The sequence below is a fragment of the Mirounga angustirostris genome, unplaced genomic scaffold (genome assembly GCF_029215605.1).
Source record: "Mirounga angustirostris isolate CCGP_5_RB_7025 unplaced genomic scaffold, mMirAng1.0.hap1 SCAF_4, whole genome shotgun sequence".
Lineage (NCBI taxonomy): Eukaryota > Metazoa > Chordata > Mammalia > Carnivora > Phocidae > Mirounga > Mirounga angustirostris.
In genome coordinates this window covers 113,627,904-113,652,424 of record NW_026991712.1, presented here as the reverse complement: position 1 = coordinate 113,652,424, position 24,521 = coordinate 113,627,904, and the positions used below count along the sequence as shown (strand labels likewise).

Sequence of the window (24,521 nt, the reverse complement as noted above, 5' to 3'; positions counted from 1 at the left end):
TTCCTTCTTACATTCCAGATTTGGTAGTTTATATCCCCTCCCTCCTTCTCTCTGTTTCTCTCTGTTAGTTTAGCTCAATGTCAGTTTTGTTGATCTTTTCAAAGGCCCAACTTTTTATTTCATTAATTTTCTCTGTTGTTTTTCTGTATTCTGTTTTACTGATTTCTGCTTTAATCTTTCTAATTGCTTTGGGTTTAATTTTTCTAGTTTTTTAAAATGGAGTAAGGTGCTAATTTGAGACCTTTTTAAATTTAGTCTTTTAAAGTTATAAATTTCCCTCTAATACTGCTTTAGCTATATCCCATAAATTTTGATATATTTTATTTTTATTTTCATTCGTTCAAAATATTGTCTAATTTCCATTGTGATTAGTTTTTTGACTCATTTATTTCTTGTGTGTGTTTAATTTCTTTACATGAAGGCATTTGTTTTTATTTATATTGATTTCTAATTTAATTCTATTGTGGTTAGAGGACATACTTTATATGACTGTTGTTTCATGTATTTTGGGTCTCTGTTAGATGGAAATACATTTTAGTTGTTATATATCCCTAACATATTGAGTCTTTTATCATTGTAAAGCATTTCTCCTTGTCTCTAGTGATGTTTCTTAATGTCTATTTTGTTTTTTATTAATATAGTCACTCCAGCTCTCTCATGGTTACTGTTTGCATGGTGTATCTTTTTTCTATTTTATGATTTTCATTCTGTTTATATCTTTGAAACTAAGACAGCATGTAGTGGATTTTGCTTTGGCTGGAACATTTTATCTGTTCACATTTAATGTAATTATTTAATATGGCTGGATTTATGCCTGCTATTTAAATTTTTTTAAGAGATATAATCCACATAAGACCAAAATAACCATTTTAAAGTGAATTAAAATGAATTTTTAAAGTGAATTGGAGTGAATTTTAATCTCAGTGATTTTTAGCATATTCTATGCTGTACAACCATCACCACCATTAAATCTACCATTTTGTTATTTGTTCTTTATATGTCTTTGTTGTTGTTCCTCTGTTCCTTTTTTACTACCATTTTTGTAATATATGAATATTTTTTAGTTTACCACTTTAATTTCTCTGTTGATTTTTCTTTTACTCTTTTTTAGTTATTTTCTTAGTGCTTTCTCTTGGGATTATAATACACATCTTATTATTTCAGATTAATACTTCTACTTGGCACTATAAAATGGATTCTCCTACTGAGGGATCTTAGAAGTTAAATGTATAAGATGTTGCTTACAACCAAAATAATTTCTTTTCTTACTAGAAGCCTACTGTTAATATTGTCAGCATATCTTATCACTAATGTTATAGGAACATAATTCATTGACCAGCTACTTTAGTAAACACCACTGTGCTAAGTGTTAAGGGAATATAGTAAGGAGGTGAATTCATATCGCAAACAAGTAAAGGGAAGTCTTCTAATGATATTATTTAGGGAAAGATAATTATTATTTAGGGAAAGATAATTGTGGGATAATATTTGAGAAGGTTTTGTAGATTGAGATAAGAAGTTTGCATTTGCAGAGATAAGAGGGAGTATTTTAGTGAGAAACCTGAGAGAATTTTGGAAGAGTTTAGAATAAGGATGGTATATATAAGTGATGGCAATGGAAATTAAAAAGGAATTAATCAAAATACCACAGGCTTCTTGTCTAAAATAGCAGATTGACCCCATCTGTTTATCTTTTCTTCTCCAAACATTTGAAATGATAGTAAAGATTTTTTTTTAATTAACAAACACAAAGAAGGAGTAAAATAGCAAGTGAGAAATTTAAATGAGTATGAGGAAACTGGAAGACAGAGAGGAATGGTAATCAATTTGGTTATAAAAGAAAGTTATCCAAGTGCCTACAGAGGGAGAAATTAATGAGAAGAGAGGAGTTTTGCCTCATGGACAAGAGGCTGAGTACTGTACTTGGAAGCATCAGGTATTGGTGCACATCAAGAGCAGAGTGTGGAAGGAGAAAAGATTTTTGAAAGTTCATATGCAAATCTGTTAGAACTTCCTTGGGTTCTCTTCTCTATTCTGAACATTCAGGGAAATTCACCCTACAGTTCTCCGATGGAGAAGGCTGGAGGTTTGTTTCTGGAGACATTCATCTGGGAAGATGGCTTTGGGAATACCGGGCACATCTCTTACCTTATAAGAGATGTCTTCTGTAACGATCCAACATTACATAACAATAGCCTCCAGCACTTATTCCCCATGTACTGTAATTTATTTTTCTTCATGGTACACATTGCTACCTTCTATCACTCTCTCATCACCCATATTTGTCTTTTTTTTTGGAATCATCTCACTAGAATGGAAGCTTCATGAGGGTGGAGATTTGTTTTGTTCACTGTTGTGTCCATAGTCCCTATAATATCAAATACGTAAGTATTTTTTATTAACAAATACATAAGTAAGAAAAGACAATTAAGGATCACTAGACATTTGAGGAAACCTTCCAACATGAAAACTAGATTAAATGAAAAAAGAGATCTGTAGAAAACTGAGGCAATGTGGACAACGGAAGAAAACTTTAAAAAAATGTAATTAGTTACCTCAGAGAGATGAGAGATATTGAATTCATAAAACAAAGAGATGCCATGAAGAAGAATGATCAGAGAATAAGAAAGTGCTCCTAGTAACAAAAATATACATATGTGGTAGTTTAAAATTTTAAAAATAAAACTCTCGGCTTCTGGTTTCTAGTCTAGCATGTAATGGAATTAGGAACAAGTAAAAAGCTGAACAAACTGAAAAATCAACAACTCAAATCTGTCAGAGAAGTGAGGTCACGTGGCAAACTTCTGCACCCAAAATTGTAGAGACAGAGGGATTGATACGAAGAATCACTTATGGAACAGAAACCAATAAGCAGAAACCTCTGCAGGTACAGTACTGGGATGGGATGGGAAAACCTAAAGTGTAAGTGAAGAATTGCTGGAGGCACTGTGTCAATAAGTAGGGGGACCCACTAATTAGGGGGCCCTGTCTTAGTGTGAACTGCCAAAGCAAAATCCCGTGGACTGAGTGGCTTATACAATGGCCATTTATTTTCTCATAGTTCTGGAGGCTGGAAGTCCCAAGATGAGGGTGCCATCCTGGGTGGTTTCTGGCAAGAACTTTCTTCCTAGCTTGCAGACAGTGGGCCACCTTTTTGCTGTAGCATCTCTTCTTTTAAGGGCACTGATCCCATCATGAAGGCCGCACTCTCTTGACCTCACCTCATCGAATCCTGATTATCTCCCAAAGGACCCATTTTGAAATACCATCACATGGGGGATTGGGGCTTCATTATATGATTTTGGTGGAACATCATTCAGGCCATAGCAGGCCCCCACACTTTCATGAGTTCCACCTCTGGGAGCTCTACCAGGTTCTCACAGTGAATATTGAAGAAAAATTCCTTTGTGATTCTGGCAGGGGGGAAAAATTTTTTTTGAAATATGTGAGAGCATCCTGACTTAAAAATTCTGCCCTCAAGATGGGGCATCTGGGTGGTTCAGTTGGTCAAACATCTGATTCTTGATTTCGGATTAGGTCATGATCTCAGGGTTGTGAGATCAAGCCCTGCCTTGGGCCCTGCACTGGGCGTGGAGCTGCTTAAGACTCTCTTTCTCCCCCCCAAAAAAATAAAAAAAATAAAAAATTTTACCAGAACCTAACCCTGTTGGTATTTTATCATAGACTAATCAACATGGGCCAAGGGAAGTACCCAGCTTTAGCTGCCTGGAGGCATCCCGTCCCACCTAAGCAGGGGAAAAATCTGAGAAACACTGGTGAAATTCACAGCTCAGCATTGCAGGCTCCTGAAAAGACTGAGACCTAATAATAGGACTGTAGAATCCTTCTCCTCCCCTTAGACCTTACCACCATGACATCAAAGGCCTGTGTATACCAGAGTTTCTTTTACCAAGTAGGTCATGTTAGGCTTTCAACAAAAAACTATAAGGCATACTAAAAGGGAGAAAACATAATTTGAGGAGACAGCACCAGAGGTCCAGATATAGCAGGGATGTTGGAATTATCAGACTAGGAGTTTAGACTGTAACTGATATGTGGGAGGCTGTAATGGAAAAAGTAGACAATATAACAAGAACAGATGGGTAGTGTAAGCAGAGAGATGGAAATAGTAAGAAAGAATAAAAAAAGTGTTGGAAATAAAAGAATGTAACAGAAAGGAAGAATGCATCTGATGGACTCATTAATAGAATTGACACAGCTGAGGAAAGAATTTCTGAGCTTGAGGATATGCTAATAGAAACTTCCAAAAGTGAAACGCAAAGAGAAAAAAATACTGAAAAAAACTGAGCAAAATATCCAAGGACTGTGGAACAATTACAAGAAGTGTAACTTATGTGTAATGTGAATATCAAAAAGAGAAGAAAGAGAAAAGAACAGAAGAAATACTTGAAGCAGTGACTAAGAATTTCCGTTTCCCCAAATTAATGCCAGACACCAAACCACAGATCCAGGAATCTCAGGGAACACCAAGGATGATAATTGCCAAAACAACAACAACAAAACCCCCAAAAAACCAAACCCCACCTAGACATATCATACTCAAACTACAGAAAATCAAAGATAAAATATCTTGATAGAAACCACCTTATCTATAAGAGGAGCAAAGATACGAATTACATTACACCAGAGCTTGCTGGTGCTATCACACTCTGTGCCATGTGAGGACACAGTAAAAAGGTGGCCAACTGTCTGCAAACTAGGACGAAAGTTCTCACCAGAACCCATCTGGGATGGCACCCTGATCTTGGATGTAATTGCATGTAAACCATGCAAGCAAGAGAGTGGAGTAAAATACTGAGAGAATAAAACCACTGACCTGGAATTCTCTGTCTTGCTGTGTCCTCCTTCAAAGTGAAAGAGAAATAAAGATTTTCTCAGATAAGCAGAAATTGAAAGATTGGTTGCCAGTTGATCTGTTTTATAAGAAACGTTAAGAATTTCTTGAGAGTTATATGTTAGTTAACTATATGTTAACTAACTGGAATATGCACAAAACCTTAAAAAATTAAAATAAAATAACACATTGTACAACCTAAAAAAAATTTCTTGAGAGAAGGGAAATGATAGTGTCAGAAACTCAGATCTATGTGAAGAAAGGGAGAACAATAGAGAAGGAATAAGTGAAAGTAAAAAACGTATTTCTCTTATTCCTCATTCATCTAACAGATAAAAGCTTGTTCGAGATAATAGTAACAACAATGTATTTGATGGTTATAGCTTGTGTAAAAGTGAAAAGAATGACAGCAATGACATAAGGGATAGGATGGAGGACTTAGGAATATTTTTTGTTATAAGAGACTTGTACTATTAATGAAGTGGTATACTGTTATTTGAAAATAAACTTGGATTGGATGTAAATGTATATTGTACACTCTAGGGCAACCAGTAAAAAAAAAAGGTTAAGAAAAAACCTTTAGAGCTAGTTAGGAAAAATCACCTGGAAAATGACCCCCCCCCCCCAAAAAAATGAAAACAGTAGAAGACTAAGATCAAGCTATGAGATCTAATACCCAGTTAATAGCAGTTGCAAAAAAAAAAAAAAAGAATATTGGGAATATTAAATAAGTATTACAAAATAGTTTTCTAGAATTGAAGAACATGAGTATCCAGATTAAAAGGTCTTGCTGAGTACTTAGTACAATGCTGGTAGAAAGATCTACCCAAAGACACATTGTTGTGAAATTTCAGAACACTAGAGATTAGGAAAGATGCTAAACATTAAGGTACCAAAAAAGCTTCTGGAGAAAACAAATGAAAAATAAGTCACTTACACAGTAGGAATAGGAATCAACATAATCTGTCCACAGCTACATTGGTTGTCTAGAAAACAGTAATATTTATAAAGTTCTGAAAGAAAACATATCTAATAGGATATATAGGCACAAACATATATAAATACACACATATACATATATTTATAAATATCAATCAAATAGGATAAAGATTTTCAGACATGCAAGGGCTCAAAATACATCTATGTCTTTATATTATTTATTTGCCGTGCATACTCTTTTTAAGGGAACTACTAAAGAATGCTTCAGTGAAACAAAAGAATAAGTCAAGGAAAGGGAAACATGGCTCTAACACAGGAGAGAGATGCTGGGAAGTCCCAGGATGACAGCTAATGAATCAGAGAAATACCCAGTTTATATTTTTATCTGCAGGAATGGGAAGGGATCTCTAGGGAGAAAAATGTAACTGAGGGATTATTTGTGTTGGAACGTTTGAAAAAAGTACCAAAAGTCTTGTGAAAATAGTTTATTGTTTTGTTTTGGTTGAAAGGATTGACTAAAGTATATAATGATGATAATATATTTGTATTATGTCATTTGATTTTCTGAATGACTCTGAGGTATTGGCAAGCCAGTATTATTCGTCTCATTGTATGTAATTATATGTGTGAAAATAGGCTTAAAGACATTGAGTGATTACAGTATTAAGACTAGAACCCTGGTCTAACTCCCGTTGTATTTTCTCTACTGTACTATGGATCTTCTACCAAAAGGTCTGAATGTATGCCTTATATTTGGCATAGATTCCACATAAACTCCACATCCTCACTGAATCATAAAAGCCATAAGCACCCATTTTGTCTTTGGCAGTTCTACCCCTCCCCCCACCCCTGATACACCACCAATATTCTAATACAGTTTTTCTTGTTGCTAAGATATTTTTGCTTCTTTACCTTTCACCAGACACTAAACTAAACTCAGTGACAGGAACCTTCATTCTGTTTCTAGAATTAGTCTTTATATTTGATCCCCCTGGCTTTTGAATTGCATCTTTCTCTTTTATTTATTTTTTTCTTTTAAATGTGTTTGGAAATTTATTTTTATACATTTAACTATGCATGCAGGGTTTTTTTCTCTTTTATTCCTGACTAGACTCTGCTGCAACTCATGGAACTCAACCCCATATACTTCTTATAGTTTAAAACAACTTTGCATCTAATTGGCCTTCTTTTAGGCAAGAATAAGCATTTGGCAACTATTTACAGAGTTCTTCAGGGATGATTCTGAAGTATCATAGATGGAGTACCAGGTACCTACTTTCCCAATGGCCATTTGCTTCTTGCTATTTTGCCACCAAGTCAGGTCAGTACATCCTCTTCAAAATGTTTCTTCAACAAGATGTTTTGTAAGCATGTAATTCTATTTGTATATTTATTATGAACTATGACATGTGCTCAGGGTAAAGACCCAGAAAGCCATTTAATTCACTTCTGACTACATATCATTCTGTTTATTCAAGGGACTCTGATCATCATGAGATTTTGGTAATAGGAAAAGCTCTCACCAAGAACACAGCCTCTGTAGAATCTAAGTTTATTCATTACCACTTAAGAATTTAAGAATTCTTCTGCCTCCACAGGTTACTTTGCCACTTGTACACTAACCACAGATCTGTATTCATAGCATAGTTTTTGAAAGCATTGTTTATTGCCTAACATATCCACATTTATTTGTCACTGCCCATCACCCAACAGATCATCAGCTAGATCATGGTAGAATACTTTGGCTTCCTTACTTCGTAAGGTGAAAGTGATTGGTTCATCTACACACCTGCCACATATATTTACTTATAAAATCCCCCCACATTCTTTTACCCCCCTGCCCTTTGATCAACCTGATACAGAGAACTAGAGTTCATGATAGATATGCTGAGCTCTTGTTGATGCCTTTGCCAGCTGCATGTCAGATACAGTGAGAGGGTAGGTATGACCCAGGAGAGGAGTTCATGTGACTTCAGTCTATTCCTAAGAATCTGATCCCAGAATACTCAGAGTCTCACCAGGTAAACTCAGCAAACCCTGCCTTGTTTACTGGGAAGAAAGACTGACATTGTGAGGATGGTGCCTTTTAAGCTTTATATGGATAAAGACACATGGCAAAACCCTTCCACTGTTAATGGCAGTCATCCAGGACTTACCTTATTTGTTCCCAGCTTGCAGTAACCTTTATTTTGCTTCTGACTTCTGGACTACTGTTTATATTTAGCAAAAGTGCCAGGCACTGTGCTAGGCATTGGGAATACAAAGATGAATAAAACATGGTTCCTCTCCTTGAGGAGCCTCCAGTGAGAAGTCTCTTCACTGAGAATACAACTATGTAAACAAATTTAACTATATTAATGAATAATTTAACAGATATGCTTGGGCTACTATAGGTCCACAGAAGAGGGAAGTCCTGATTGCCTATGGAGAACAGGGAGAGTTTTTTAGAGGAAGTAACACACAAACTGCTAATTTTAAAAAATAGGAATTGACAAGAAAGTGAGGGGAATTTTATTCAGAATATATAGAGATGAGGTGTGAAAAAGCATTTCTTGTTTAGGACTATAGGTTCTTCAGAATAGCTAGAGCACATGTGTTACGTTAAGGAATGGTAGGACATGAGCCTGAAAAGGAAGAATTTGTACACCTTGAGTAGGCCATGGTGAATCATTAAAGGATTTTAATTGGGGAGGAATATGATATTTGTGGTTTTGCAAGATAACTCCATGTTATTGCTAATTATTTACAATTGGAAAAGTTTGGGACCACATCATATGTCCATTGTAAATTACCAGAGATAATTGAAGGGTAGCAGAATATGCCTATTTGACATAAGGATTATTTTGAGCTGATTATTTTAAGAAATACAGACATAGGAGAAGCTCTGAAGCAGAATAGGAGTTACCCTTTTGTAAGGTACATTCACACTTTTGAAGAAAGCCTCCATTTTTAAGTATCTTCCTCTCTGTATCAGGAAGAGAAGGGTGACTAAATCACAAGAGACTTAAAGATGGCACTGACTTAAATCTGCATAACAAACCTTACTCTTGTTTACTGTGTTTTTCCTGGTACCTTCCCAATACTGGCCTCTCCCATAACAACTTTCTTTTGTCTTTATCTGAAGATGGTATTTAAGGTGGTGGCTTAGGCTCTCTCAAGGAATTAACTCCTTTTTTTTCTGGTTATCTTCCATGTATATGTCAGGTATACATGTTAATAAAATGGTTTGTTTTTCTCTTGTTAATCTGTCTTTCATTATAGGGGATCTCAGCCAAGAACTCATAAGGGTAAAAGGAAAATTATTTTCCTTTCCTACATAAGGGTCAAATAAAGGGTGGCAAATCCATACAACAGAAATTATATAGCCTTTACATATTTCCTAAAAATACATAAGGAAATAGTTTATGACAGATATTAAATGAAAACACTTGAGTATAAGTCCTAAATATATGGAAAGATATACCATATTAATAAATGGAAAGACTCAGTTTCATAAAGAATTTAGTTTTTTCCAAATTGTTTTATAGGTAAATGCACCTCTAATTTTATTTTATTTTATTTTATATTTTTTAAAGATTTTATTTATTTATTCATGAGAGACAGAGAGAGAGGCAGAGGGAGAAGCAGGTTCCCAAGGAGCAGGGAACCCGATGTGGGACTCGATCCCAGGACCCTGGGATCATGACCTGAGCCGAAGGCAGACGCTTAACCATCTGAGCCACCCAGGCGCCCTGCACTTCTAGTTTTAAAGCAACTGACATGATGATTTTAAAATTTATGGAGGGTGGTGAGCCTGGGTGGCTCAGTCGGTTAAGTGTTTTGACTCAGGTCATGAGATCGAGCCCCATGTCGGGCTCTGCTTGAGATGCTCTCTGTCCTCTGTCCCTCCCCCAACTCGTGATCTTTCTCTAAATAAATAAAATCTTTTAAAAAAATAAAATAAAATTTAGAGGGAAGAAAAAAGACCCAAGAACACATATAGCACTACTGAAAAAGAAGAGTAAGATATCGAGACTTCCCCTATAGAAATCAAGAGTTTTTATAAAACTATAAAAATTAAAAACAGCATGACATTGACTTGGGAATAATTAAACTGAACAATGGAATAGAATATAGAACCCAGAAGTAGACCTATGAATATGTAAAAACAATGTGTCACTAAGGTGACATTGCATTGCAAATAATGAGGGGGAGAAAAGACTACTAAATAGTGTTGGGACAACTAGGTAGCCATATTTTTAGAAAATGAAATTGGATCCCTACTTCAGACTCTATACAAAATTCTAGATGAATTAAAGACTTAAATGTGAAAGATCAAACTAAAAATTTAGAAGACAATGAAAGAGAATATCTGTGACTTCTGGGTAGAGAAGATTTCTTAAATAAAAAGCACTGAGAATAAATAAAAACATTGGTAAATTTGACAATATTGAAAATTTTAAGTTGTGTATCATATAATATAAAGAAGGGGAAAAGGCAAGTCTAAACTGGGAGAAAATACAAATAGTTGACAAAAATTAATGTCTAGAATATATAAGGAAATTCTACAAATGAGAAAAAGAAAAGGAAAATCTAATAGAAAAATGGACAAAAGACATACCCATTTGACAGAAATGGAAACGTGGCTTAAGAGTGTCAGTGTCCATAATAATCAGAAAAGTGCCAAATTTAGACCACAGTGATACTCATTTGAATGCTACTAGAATTACAGTAATTAATTTTTACCTTTTCTCCCACCCACCTCAGACAACTGTACTTTAAACTTTTTTTTTTTTTTTTTTAAGATTTTATTTATTTGACAGAGAGACACACAGTGAGAAAGGGAACACAAGCAGGGGGAGTAGGAGAGGGAGAAGCAGGCTTTCCGCTGAGCAGAGAGCCCGACACAGGGCTCGATCCCAGGACTCTGGGATCATGACCTGAGCTGAGGGCAGATGCTTAACGACTGAGCCACCCAGGCGCCCCTGTACTTTAAACTTCAGCACACTGATGTTTTTGAAATTTTCTTATATCATTTTCTTTTATTATCTGGTTGCCAGTGTGTACAGTACTTGGTGTTTGCCAATGTGTACAGTACTTTGTGTTGTTCTCGCCCAGAAAACTCTTCCTTCCTTTAGTGCAGCAGTTCTTAAAAGTATGGTCCCTAGACAGGCATTAACAGCACCAACAGAAATACACATATACTGGCCCCACCCCTCAACTATCTTTTCAAGGATGTGTAGTGAATAGTTTTATAGGTTAGAGATAGTATTTTCCTCTAGAGCACAGGGCAGGTTTGGTTGCAGCCCATTATAAAAATTAGGGATTCCTAAGCTCAGGGTTCCTTTCCTATAATACACCTCACTGTTTCTGCTGATATTACCTAGCCTTTTCCCCATAACCGTGTGGGAATTGGATTTGAGGAATTGCTGCAAGAGAATGAGGATCCTGGGGTGCCTGGGTAGCTCAGTCATTCAAGCATTTGACTCTTGATTTTGGCTCGGGTCATGACCTCAGGGTTGTGAGATTGAGCCCCACTTTGGGCTCTGCACTCACTGGGGAGTCCGCTTGAGATTCTCTCTCCTTGTTCCCCTCCACCTGTGTTCTCTCTCCTCTAAAACAATAAATCTTTAAAAAAGAGAGAGAATGAGGTTACTTCTCTTGCTGTGAGTAAAAAAACAAGTAAAAAAAAACATTCTTTGTCCTCTGATCCAAGAGTCTTATGTCTTTTGTTAAATCCATTAAACTGTGGCAGGCTAACTTTTTTTTTAGCTTGCAAATACAGTAAAACCATAGGCCTTTCACAGTTCTTGACACAAGTCTTCTTTCATGTAGTTAGTGCCCTGAAATGGGAACCATTGCTTTTAGTAATTGTTAATAGAGTTAAATAACAAAAATTCAACCGAGTAAATTTAAAAATCAGATTGGCTTCATTCAGTGAATCATGAATTGGGCAACATCCCAATTAGCAAGGGAAAGGAGCTCCACCAAACTGTAGAAAAGGGGGTTTTTAAAGGCAGGTGGAAAAAAGAAATTATTTGCAAAGAATGCATTGTTTCAGGCAAGATTGCCTTCCTGAGGGGAAAGGAAGGGATTTATTGGGTGGATTATTTATTTCACTAGTGCTGACCAGGTAATTTGGTGTTGACTGGTTAAAGGTTACATACATTCAAAGGGGTTGAAAATGTAGTTAGGTTAGATATTAAGCTTTGGTTTACTGATGTGGGGTTTAGCACAAATGACTCCATTTTGGGTGTTCTGTCTCCTTTTTAACAGTAGGAAGCATAGTATTGCAATCGGAAGCATGGTATTGAATAAGCTCAATGTATAACAAGACAGATATTTTTCAGTTTCAAATTTTAACTTTCAAATATTCGTTAGAGTGTCTCCATTAACCTAGTTTCATTTCTGTCTTTAATTTTCATTCACTAGACGTTTCTACATTGTCCTGTTTGCTGTTTCTTTTTATCAGATTGTGGCACTATTAGAAGAAGCTGGGTTGATCTAGACACAGACAGATGGCTGAAAATGGCAGAAAAGAAAAAATAAAATGGACAACCACTATTATTATTAGCTCATCTCTTAAGGTAAAGAGGCATTTGGGCCATTGATCTTTAATTTAAAAATTAAAAGCAATAGAACAATATTTTAAAAGATTCTTAGCTTGATTATCCAAAGTTATATGGATCTGGAAGAACATAAACTAAATGTATTTTATTTATTTGTTTATTTTTATTTATTTATTTTTTTAAAGATTTTATTTATTTATTTGACAGAGAGACACAGCGAGAGAGGGAACACAAGCAGGGGGAGTGGGAGAGGGAGAAGCAGGCTTCCCGCTGAGCAGGGAGCCTGATGTGGGGCTCCATCTCAGGACCCTGGGATCATGACCTGAGCCAAAGGCAGACGCTTAACGACTAAGCCACCCAGGCGCCCCAAACTAAATGTATTTTAAAGATAAATTCTCAACTTTACTGCATCCATTTTCAACATCCTACTTCTCTAAATATTTGAAGATTGGAAATTTTTTAAAGTTCTTATGTTTCTCTATAAGCCTGTTCTAATAGAGATGTTAAAGGATTTGAGAAGCAGTAATGCGCACATGTATATTACTTGTTTTCAAAGAAATAAACCACAGAAACTGATCTGTGTACCTTAGTGGAGTTAGAGGGAGGCTGTCTCCATACAATTTGGGTGGGGAAGGGATGGAAAGTTGAATCCATGAAGGCAGTTGGTCAGTCCACAACCATTTTTAGCTCCTCAGCCAACAGGATTTCTCCATTGCGCTGGTATTTATCTATGGACACTAGCTGATGTCTAGAGGGGAGGGGCAAGAAATGACTGTTCCACAGTAAAGATGAGAGAGGCAAGAATAAGACTAAAAATAAGATTTTTTAATCCATTCTATCCTCCCACTGCTACCTCAGGCTGCACTTTGCCCCAATGGCTTTCGCCATCTAGCTCCATAACACAAACCAGTTTTAAGACAGCCTTAAGTCTCACTGTTTTTTTTGTGCTTCTATTTGTTAGGTTTCTGGAATTCCTGTTTTTTTCTTAATTCTGTGTCTTTTTCAGACTGATTTTGAGAGAGGGAGCCAGCAACCCATGCTAATTTGCCAAGAACAACTACTTCATAATTCATTTATTATGTTTAACCATCTTGCTTTGTCCTATTTCTTTTTTATCTCCTTGTCACTTTTTGTATTGATTGGTTTCTCTCTCTTTCTCTACCCCTCTCCCTCCCTCTTCCCTCTCTCTGTGTCCCTCTCCTTTCTTCCTTTCCTTATTATATGCTCTATTTCTACTTCTTTCTTCCCTTCCTTATTATATGCTCTATTTCTACTATTTTAGTAGTTTCCCTAGAAATTTTAACATGCATACTTATCTCCACAAAATCCACAGTGAATAATTACCTTTATTTTCCTCTTAAGGGACAAAAGAATCTTAGAACACTTTAATTCCAGTCATCCCTTTCTGTGTTACATCCTGTTTTTATATTTAGTTTAATTCTATTTTTTAACTTTTCTAAAGTTAGCATTTGTTTATATACTCATGTCTTTGCTACTGTTTTTGCTGTCCTTTCCTTCTTTTGGTTCAGACCTCCCAATTTAAATCACTTTCTTTTTATCTGAAGAATGTAATTTAGAAGTTACCTCAATGAGTATCTTCTAGAGGTAAAAACTTATTCTCAGTTTTTGTTAATATCAAAATATTTCTATTTTCCCCTTGATCTTGAAAGATATTTTAAAGGGCAATTTAATTGACGTATAACTTACATACAATAAAATGCACACATTTTAAATGTAGTTTGATGAGTTTTGACAAATGTGTATACCTGTGTAACCACCACCCTAATCAAAATATAGAACGTATGCATCAGTCCAGAAAATTCCTTCATGTAGTCATTTGTGGTCATTTCTTTTCTCACTCCTTGCCTGAAGCAACTATTGATCTGATATTTATCACTATAATTAGTTTTGCCTGTTCTAGAGCGTCATATAAGTGGAATAATATAGTTGGTACTCTTTTGTGCCTTGCTTTCATGTTATTGCATATAACAATTTGTACCCTTTTATTGCTGGGTAGTAGTTTGGTGTATGAGTGAGTATACTACCCCAATTTATTTATCTGTTCACCAATAGATGGACATTTGGGTTTCCAGTTTTTGGCTGTTATGAATTAAAGCTGCTCTTAACCTCAGTATAGGTCTGTATGTTTTTTACATTAGGTTTCATTTCTCTTGTAAATACCTAGTAATGGAATTGCTGGGTCATAGGGGTCATATGTTTATTTTTATAAGAAATTGCACAACTCTTCTCAGGTTCAGTACAAATGAGCACTGAATCTATTTAACTGTGTAACTAAAATAAAAATAAATGTGGGGATTATGGTTTTATATTCCCATCAGCAATGTATGAAAATTCCAGTTGCTCCAAAGTGAAAGATATTTTTGCTAGATTTACAGATACTTTCTTACAGCATATTGAGGAACTCATTTCACTAGATTCTGACTTTCATTGTTGCTGTTGATAAGCTAGCAGTCAGTTTGTCACTTCTTTGAAGATTACCTGTCTCTCCTCTTTGACTGCCTTTCAGATTTTGGTATTCTCTAGGTTTTTGTTTTGTTTTGTTTTGTTTTTTTTAAAGATTTTATTTACTTATTTGACAGAGAGACAGCGCGAGAGGGAACACAAGCAGGGGAAGTGGGAGAGGGAGAAGCAGGCCTCCCGCCGAGCAGGGAGCCCGATGCGGGGCTTGATCCCAGGACTCTGGGATCATGACCTGAGCTGAAGGCAGTAGCTTAATGACTGAGCCACCCAGGTGCCCCTGGCATTCTGTAGTTTTAAGGTATAGATTTTCTTCTTCTTTTTTTTTTTTGAGGTTTCATGAATCTTTGAATTGTTGTTATTATCAAGTTCTTATTCATCATCTCCTTTATTCCCTTGCTCCTTCCTGTCTGAACTCCCATTAGATGTATGTTAGATCTTCTCACAATGTTCTCTATGCATTTTGACCTCTCTTTCACTTTTTCTGTCTTTAGGTTGCAGTCTAGGTAATTTCATCCGTTCTGTCTTCCCTGTCAGTATTTCTCTCTACTCCTATTAAACTCATCCATTGGAAGGTTTTTTGGTTTTTTGTTCTGTTTCGTTTGACTTTTTTCAGCTTATGAAAGATACATAGAGAAAAGTACACAAAAGTATATATGAACCATTTAATGGAGTTATTGTAAAAAGAATACCATGTAGCCAATCAGGTCAACAAATAGAACATTACTAATTCTCTTTTCACTTCAGGACTTTTATTAATTATATCAATGATCAAATACCAATTATATTAGATATTTATAATTTATTAATTATATCAAATGTGTATAACACCTATACTTTTTCTGTAGCTGTAATTCCCACATTTATTTTCATGTTAGTTACACAGTTAAATTGATTCAAGATATATCTTTGGGTTTTTTTTCAAGTCTTTATTTTTCTCAGGTATGATTTAAAAAATTTTCTTCATATTGTTCCTATTTCATTTTAAGTACTGTAGATAGTTGATGTTTTTGTTGCTGTTATGGAATATTGTTTCCCCATGTTTTCAATCTATAAGTAGCAACTTTTGAGTTTGTGGTAATTTATTTTTAATCACTTCACTGAATTTTCATGATACATTATCAGTTGATTCTATTGGATTTTCAAGGGAGGCAGTCATAATTTGTGATTAGAATTTCTGACAGCTGTATCTCATGGCCTTTTGCTGTAACCAGAGCATCTAAAATAGTGTTTCTGATTTTAATGGGAATACTTCCAGTGTTTTATTACATATGATGTACCTGTTGCTATAAAATATTTGTTGTGTTAATATTCATCTAAGCTTAATTTATAAAGGTTTTCTCTTCATCAGAAATAGGTGTACAGGGGCTCTAGGGTGGCTCAGTCAGTTAAGCGTCTGCCTTCGTCAGCTCAGGTCATGATCCTGGAGTCCCAGGATTGAGTCCCACGTCAGGCTCCCTGCTAAGCATGGAGTCTGCTTCTCCCTCTGACCCTCCCCCTTCATGTGCTCTCTCTTTCTCTCTCTCAAATAAATAAATAAAATCTTTAAAGAAAAATAGGTGTTCAGTTTCAAGTGCATTATTTTTTGTTGTCTGTTGAGAAGAACTTAAGTGACTAATCTTTGCATTTCTTGATTAAACTAGTTGATCGTTATGGGTTTTTCTTTCATAGTCTCTTAAAATTTGGTTTTCTAATATTTTATTTTTGAATCCTTATTTACTAATGATTAGGCTGTGGTTTTCTCTTTCTGTGCTATTTTTGTAGGCAAGAGGGGGTTTCCTTTTCCATACTTTTTTTTCATTCCTTTTGTTTATATCTGTGAAGTTATATAGTACGGAAATTATTTGTTCTTTAAGGTAAAAGCTTTTCTATTAAATTTTCTGTGCTGATAATTTTTTATGAACTGTAGAAAAATAGTGATTTCTATGGTTTTTGCTCTGTTAAGTTTTATACTATGAGTCTATTTTTATAAATTATATATTTTAAAAAATTTACCTAAGTCATAGAGGTGGTAAACTTACTAAGTTGAAATTTATGAGATTGCCATTTCTGTGATTAAAATTTTCATACTGACATTCTTTTAAATTTTCTGATAAACTCTCTCAGTTATTGAGTACCCTTTCCCACTTCTGTTTTTATTTATATTTCCTTTTTTATGAGTAGATTTGGTAGACAGAATACTAGTTTTACAGAATATTAATAGGTATTAAATTTGTAGGAAGAAGTATTGGATTATATTTGGAATGCTTATATAAACAAATTTATACAAGTTTTTTTTACTGCACTACTCTTAAGAGCCTTTCATATGCTTAAATGTGTGGTAAATCCTCAAAAGGAGACAAAATAATATTCAGTGTTTCCCAATATTATTTGAATACAAGGAACATCTTTTAATACTTCATGGGACTAATAGTCCATGAAACATGCTTTGGAAAATTTAGTCTTAGCTCCTGGTTATTTTGAAAAATTAACTTTTAAAAAAAATTTTCAGGGCACCTGGGTGGCTCAGTTGGTTAGGCAACTGCCTTCGGCTCAGGTCATGATCCTGGAGTCCCGGGATCGAGTCCCACATCGGGCTCCCTGCTCAGCAGGGAGTCTGCTTCTCCCTCTGACCCTCCTCCCTCTCATGCTCTCTGTCTCTCATTCTCTCTCTTGCAAATAAATAAAATCTTAAAAAAATAAAATCTAAAATAAAAAAATAAATTTTCATTTTGTATTTTTAAAAAGATTTATTTATTTAATTTGGGAGAGAGTGCGCATGTGAGTGCAGCGGGGAGGGGCAGAGAGAGAGGAAGAGAATCCTAGGCAGAGTCTACTGAGCATGGAGACAGACTCTACTGAGCATGGAGACAGACTCTGGGCTCGAGGCCATGACCCTAAGATCCTGACCACAGCTGAAATCAAGAGTCAGATGCTTTAACCAATTATGCCCCTTTATTCATTTATTTATTATCATTATTTTTAAAGATTTTAGTTTTTCTTAGTGCATGAGCAGGAGGAAGGGCAGAGGGAGAGGGGGAATTGGGCTCCCTGGGAGCCCGATGCGGGGCTCCATCCTAGGACTCTGAGGTCATGACCCAAGCAGAAGGCAGACACTTAACCAACTGAACACCCAGGCACCCCAGCAGGTGCCCCTTTAAATTTTATTTTTAAGTTTTTTGTTTTTTTTTTTTAAAGTAGGCTCCACATCCAGCGTGGAGCCCAACATGGGGTTTGAACTCACAACCCTGAGATCAAGACTCAGCTGAAATCAAGAGTCAGACACTTAACTGAACCACCCAGGCACCCCTTTAGATTTTATTTTTAATTTTGAAGATTTTTATTTTATTTTAAAGATTTTATTTTTAAGTAATCTCCATACCCAATGAGGGAATAGAACTCACAACCTGGAGATCAAGAGTCTCATGCTCTAAGGACTGAGCCAGCCATGCTTCCCCACCCTCCACCCTCCACCCCTTTTCTTACTGGATCAGCAGTTGACAGATTGATAGGGCATGAGAGCACCCCCTTATGGCTTCTGACTCCATTTCATCTGCCTGTTTATTTTCAAAGGTTTTTTTGTTTGTTTTTTGTAATTTCTACACCCAACCTGGGGCTCCAACTCATGACCTGAGCGGCATGCTCTTCCAGTTGAGCCAGCCAGGCACCCCCAATGACTCTATTTTAAATGAGGTTTCCTTTGATGAATTTTCACAATACCAGTTATTCCTTTTTGTTTTATTGCTGAATAATTTCCATTGTGTGAATATGCTTGAAAAAGTCAACGTTATTAAAAAAAACTAGGAGACTAACAAAAGATGTAACAACCAAATGCATGATCCTGGTTTGAAAAACCGGCTGGTTCAGTCAGTGGAGCATGCAGTTCTTGATCTCAGGGTCCTGACTTCACACCCCATTTTGGGCTTAGAGCCTACTTTAAAAAAAAACAAAAACAAAAAACAACTATAAAAGCCATTACTTGGCCAATTGAGGAAATTTAAATATCAGCTGATTATTAGGTACTACCAGGTAATTAATGGTTTTATTATCTCACTAAGCCTTTTTTTTTTTGGCAAAATCTCTGTCCAGTTTCTCTATTAATGGCACTACTGTTCTATCAGTTGCTCAGGCTTAAAGCTCTTGTAACACCAGCTCCAACCTTTTTGCTTCCACCCTCACCCACCCTCATATCAGTTCAGGTTTTCAGCACTTTTTTTTTTCACAGCTTGAGAGAAAACTCACATACCATACAACTTACCTATTTAAAATATACACTTAAATGGTTTAAAAGCATATTCACACGGTGTTCAACTGTCATCAAAATCAATTTTGAGAACATTTTCATCACCTCCCCCAAAAAACTCTGTACCCATTAGCAGTCACTCCTCAGTAGGTTTTTATCACTTCTGATGTGGCTCCTTAAAACAGCCTTCCAGGAGCGCCTGGGTGGCTCAGATGGTTAAGCGTCTGCCTTTGGCTCAGGTCATGATCCCAGGGTCCTGGGATCGAGTCCCACATCGGGCTCCCGGCTCAGCGGGGAGCCTGCTTCTCCCTCTGACCCTCTCTCCTCTCATGCTGTTTCGCTCTCGCTCGCTCTCTAAAAAATAAATAAAATCTTTAAAAAAAAAAAAAAAAACAGCCTTCCAACTCATCATCTTCATTGCTCTCCTTTCAGTTTATCTCATGTACATCACAGACAATTCAGTTTCTCTAAAGCATGGTTTAGATACACCTTCTTAACTAGATACCTTCGGTGACTCCCCCAAAGGACGCTTGGATTCAAGTAAACAAATATCCATTAACACACATTCTGTTCTGGGAACTGTGCTAGGTGCTGTGAACATAATGGGTACTACTGAAGACTTCTTTTACCGCTCTAGTGCCTGTGCTCAGGCAGGGCCTCTGCCTAGAATGACCTCTTGACCCCCACTTCACCCCCCAACTGCTAGAAATTTTTCCCAACTTTCAGTGACCGTCTTCCCAGCAATTGAGTGCGAACTCAGCAGTCAATTGCTGAGTCAGTGAACTTTCCTGACACTTCTCTACCCCGTTCACTTACACACACTTAAACCTCAGTACTTGTTTGCTCAGTACATCCACAGAACATTCTGTGGCAGCAGCCAGCAATGCTCCTTTTTGTGGGAACTGCCAGCTTCTCTCCCCACCGGGTTGATTCCTCAGAATCCCACCTCCTTTCCTCCAGTTATCAAACACTTCCGCCACCCCCGAAAAATTTACTCTTGAATTTGGCTGTTTTTTTCTTAATTCAGTACTTTCTGTATTTATCTTTATTATTTTCTTTTATTATTTTTATTATTCTTTTAGTTGGCATTGAAAGTTGGGAAAAATTTCTAGCAGTTGGGGGTGAGGTGGGGGTCAAGAGGTCATTCTAGGGGCGCCTGGGTGGCTCAGTCGTTAAGCGTCTGCCTTCGGCTCAGGTCATGATCCCAGGGTCCTGGGATCAAGTCCCACATCGGGCTCCCTGCTTGGTGGGAAGCCTGTTTCTCCCTCTCCCACTCCCCCTGCTTGTGTTCCCTCTCTCGCTGTGTCTCTCTCTGTCAAATAAATAAAATCTTGGGAAAAAAAAAGTCATTCTAGGCAGAGGGCCCTGCCTGAGCAGAGGCACTGGAGTATGATTTTTTAAAATTTATTATTATTTTTAATTGAAGTATAGTTGACACACGATATTACATTAGTTTCCAGTTGTATAGCATAGTGATTTGACAAGCCTTTCCATTACTATATACTCAACACAGGTGTAGCTACTGATAGAATATGATTGAAATTCATTAACATGGCATACATGGATCCTTAGGATATGCCAGCAGTTATTCCTAATACCATCTCCAAATTAACTGACTTGTGTACAACTTACACACTTACCATATAAGAATCATACTTTTGCATCTGAATGCCTTTGCCTTTACTCTTTCTGTCCTTGCTCTTCTCACATTTGTCTTCTTCCTTGTCTGCTTACTAAACTCCTTTCCACTTTAAAGGTTCACTCATATTTTATGAAGCTTTTTGATTCTTTGACATGTTATATCCTTTTACAGATTTTTTTTGCCAAAATTCTCAATCTTGTCTTTCATCTCCTTGAACATAGTAAACATCACTGTTTTAAGGCATGTATCTATGTAAGTTCACTATATGTAACATCCCCTGTGAGTCTATTGCCTATTGTTTCTTATAGTTCTCTTTCAAGTAATTTTGTCTCTGATTATTTTTGATCGTGTGTTGGAATTTGTATTTGAAAAATTGTAGAAATAACTTGAGGCCTAGAATAGCGTTCTGTTCCTCTAAAAAAGTCTTAATTTTACAAGAGAATTAAATCCCCAAAGCCCTAAGGGTTGCCACATAAAATACAGGACATTCAGTTACAACATTTGGGTTTTAGGTAAACAATGAAATTGGTAAAAGTACATCCCAAATATTGCATGGGAAATACTTACACTAAAAAATTGTCTTGTTTATCTGAAACTTAGATTCAACTGGGTATTTATTTTTATTTGCTAAATCTGGCAATCCAAGCCTTAAAGCATCTGTTGTATGTAATAAATGAACTACAATGAGAATGGCACTAATTATGTGAGAATTGAAAAAATAGTAACTCAAATAATTTTCTTTGTAGTTATATAAGGAAACCTGATTGAGAAAGGTTACTCTAGGGAATGCTTCTGCAAGGTGCTTATAGTAATACAGTATCACCTAAAGACAATTTCAGGGATTAAAAGGCTTTGAAGGTAGGCTATAGCCCCTGTGAGAGCTGTCCTACTTTTGTCAGAAGCTGTGTTCAGCCTCTCATCTCTTTCTGAATTGGCAAATGCCCTTAGGGAAAAGGTGGCCTAAATGTTGGTCTCATATCTCTGAATTTCTGTGTAGATTTTGGCCTTATACTTTTTCACTATCCTGCTAGTTCTCTGATGCATTCAAGCAGATTTTAAAAATTGTCCAGCTTTTCTCGTTGCCTCAGCAGGAGGTTTGGCCTAAATTACTTAGTCTGCCATTGCTGGAATCAATGTATAATTTTAAAACAGCAGAAGAAATTCATGGGAAGAGCCATAGTCGTACTCTAGGTCAGGATCTGTTTGGCACAAAATACTCTCTTTAGGACAGAAAGGAAGCATATATTTTATATATAATTCCTGCCTGTATACTTAAAATATACACGTTCTAAAGCAAAATGTAAAATTAACATACCTAAGGGATTTTTGTCTACTTGGAGAACAACCAGCTTGAGTTGTAACCAATCAGGAAACACTATCAACCGTTTATATCTTAGTGGCTTGGATAAAATGATCTAAGTAATTACTTGGATGGATAGAGTAGGAAATGAGATGATTTTTAAAATGGTAAAGTAGAAACCCTGTTGCTGTGTTTATACATGTTTTCTGACTTGTCTAAGGCTTAGAACATTTTAAAAGTAAAGTAAAAGTGGTGCCTGAGTGGCTCAGTCAGTTAGGAGTCTGACTCTTGGTTTTGGCTCAGGTCATGATCTCAGGGTTGTGAGATCGAGCCCCATGTTAGACTGAGCCCCATGCTCAGCAGGGAGTCTGAGATTCTCTCCCTCTCCCTCTGGCCACCCTCCTCTCCACCCCATGTGCTCTCTCTCTAAAATAAATAAATAAATAAATATTTTTAATAAGTATAAAAGTAGGGACACCTGGATGGCTCAATCGGTTAAGCGTCTGCCTTTGGCTCACGTCGTGATCCCAGGGTCCTGGTATTGAGTCCTGCATTGGGCTCCTTGCTCAGTGGAGAGTCTGCTTCTCCCTCTGCCAGCTACTCCCCCGCTTGTGCTCTCTCTCTGACAAATAAAATCTTAAAATTAAAAAAAAAAAGTATAAAAATAACTGTAAGGTACACAAATGAATTGGAGAATTGGTTGTCTCCTTGTGGTATTCTATGTCTGGCACTTCATGTTATTGTGAACCATCTAAGAAACTCACCACCACCCACCTTCCAATTTACATTAATGCATGTCAGAATCTGTCTCCCAGTTGTTTTTTTTTAAGATTTTATTTATTTATTTGACAGAGAGAGACCAGCGAGAGAGGGAACACAAGCAGGGAGAGGGAGAAGTGGGGCTCGATCCCAGGACCCTGGGATCATGACCTGAGCCGAAGGCAGACGCCCAACGACTGAGCCACCCAGGCGCCCCCCAGTTGTTTTTTAACTAAGTTTGCATTTGCTCTGTTTCTTATAGTTCTTTAATACTGTCCTTAGTTTCTGTCCCAAAATAACTAGTGCACAACTCATTTCCAAACACTGTTTCAGTAGAACTAAATATTTTTGCTTTTTTTAAAGTGTTTTTTTTTCACCAGAGGGAACATTTACTGTCTCCTTTGATGAATAGGTATTTAAGTGGTTATAAAAGAAGCTATTAAACTTAATTTTTTCATTAACTTTAATAAAAAATCACTCATTCTAAAAGCATGTCTTAAGTTTGTGTTTCTGAAAAAAATTTTTTTAGAGTTGTGAAGTTGCAACTGCCCTAGAAAATCGAAGCCACAAGATTCGGTATTCAGATTCCGTGGAAAATGGATCAATTATATTTTCTCTTTCTGGTATGGTATATTTGTTAACTGTCTTGATTTAAGTTTCTTATAAAAAATTTATTAGTATAAATTCTAATAGTGGTAGTTCAATAACCAGGTAAGAAGCTTAAGGTACTATCTTTTGGGAGAAGTAAATGTATAAAACTTTTATTACTGCTACAAAAGTAATGCACGTGGCCAACTACAACATGCATTTCTGTTTAGATTATAATTGGGGGCACCTGGGTGTCTCAGTTAAGCCTCCGACTCTTGTTTTCGGTTCAGGTCGTGATCTCAGTTGTGAGATCAAGCACTGCACTGGGCTCTGTGCTGGGCATGGAGCCTGCTTAAGATTCTCCCCCTCCACACTCCCCCGCCGCTTCCTCTTTAAACAAACAGACAAAAATTATTGTTGAACTAAAGCTGAACCCATGGAATCTGGTAGAGGATAGTAAAAACGACATGCTTTGGAACTAAGATGCAAATAGAACAAAGCCATCTCTCCAACAGTCAGTACTTAATGCGTTACCACTATTAAAGAGGCCAACATCACAACACTGGTCAAAAGCCATATATAAAAACAATATAGGAGAATGTTTTTTCAGGATTTTGTACAAGAGTTTGATGAATATAATGGAAACAAATACTAACTAAAAGAAAAGAGCCAAATAGAGACAAAATTTCCTCAAATCATAAAACTGTACAACTGTCATGGGCAAAATACAGGAAGGAATTAGATTAGGATATGAGAAGCCTAAGGTGGATGGGAAGGGAGCAGCACAGAGCATAGGTCTGCGGTAGGGAAATGACCAAAATGATAAAAGAGGTGGAGGTAAAGGATTTTACCAGGAGGGTTGCAGATAGACTGGTAATTCTAGCAGAGGTTTTGGAAGACAGGCAGCTTTCAAAAGCTCCTAGAAATAAAACTCCAGGCTGAAAGTGGTCCAACTTCAAACTCATCCTTTCTGGTTGAATAGAGCCCTCTAGGGAGAAGTGAAATGTTTTTGAATACCTCCTGTGTCCCTTGGCCACTTTATATACAGTATCTTATTTAATCCTCTTAACAAACCTATGAAAGAATTATTACATTCTTATAGATGGGAGAACTTAAGTTCAGGAAGGTTTATGTAAATTGTGCAAGTTCATTCAATTAGCATATAATCATATAATCACTTTCCTCAGATT

General features: G+C 36.5%; 1 protein-coding gene across 1 annotated transcript in view; it reads left to right on the top strand.

Annotated features, from left to right (window-relative positions):
* Positions 1 to 24,521, top strand: part of CUNH1orf146 (chromosome unknown C1orf146 homolog) — a 35,388-nt gene that overhangs the window by 8,089 nt on the left and 2,778 nt on the right. Inside the window, exons 2-3 of the mRNA XM_045895389.2 lie at positions 12,246 to 12,360; positions 23,273 to 23,366. Coding sequence (XP_045751345.1) covers positions 12,292 to 12,360; positions 23,273 to 23,366 — 163 coding nt within the window. The 5' untranslated portion in view covers positions 12,246 to 12,291. The remainder of the gene's footprint in view (positions 1 to 12,245; positions 12,361 to 23,272; positions 23,367 to 24,521) is intronic.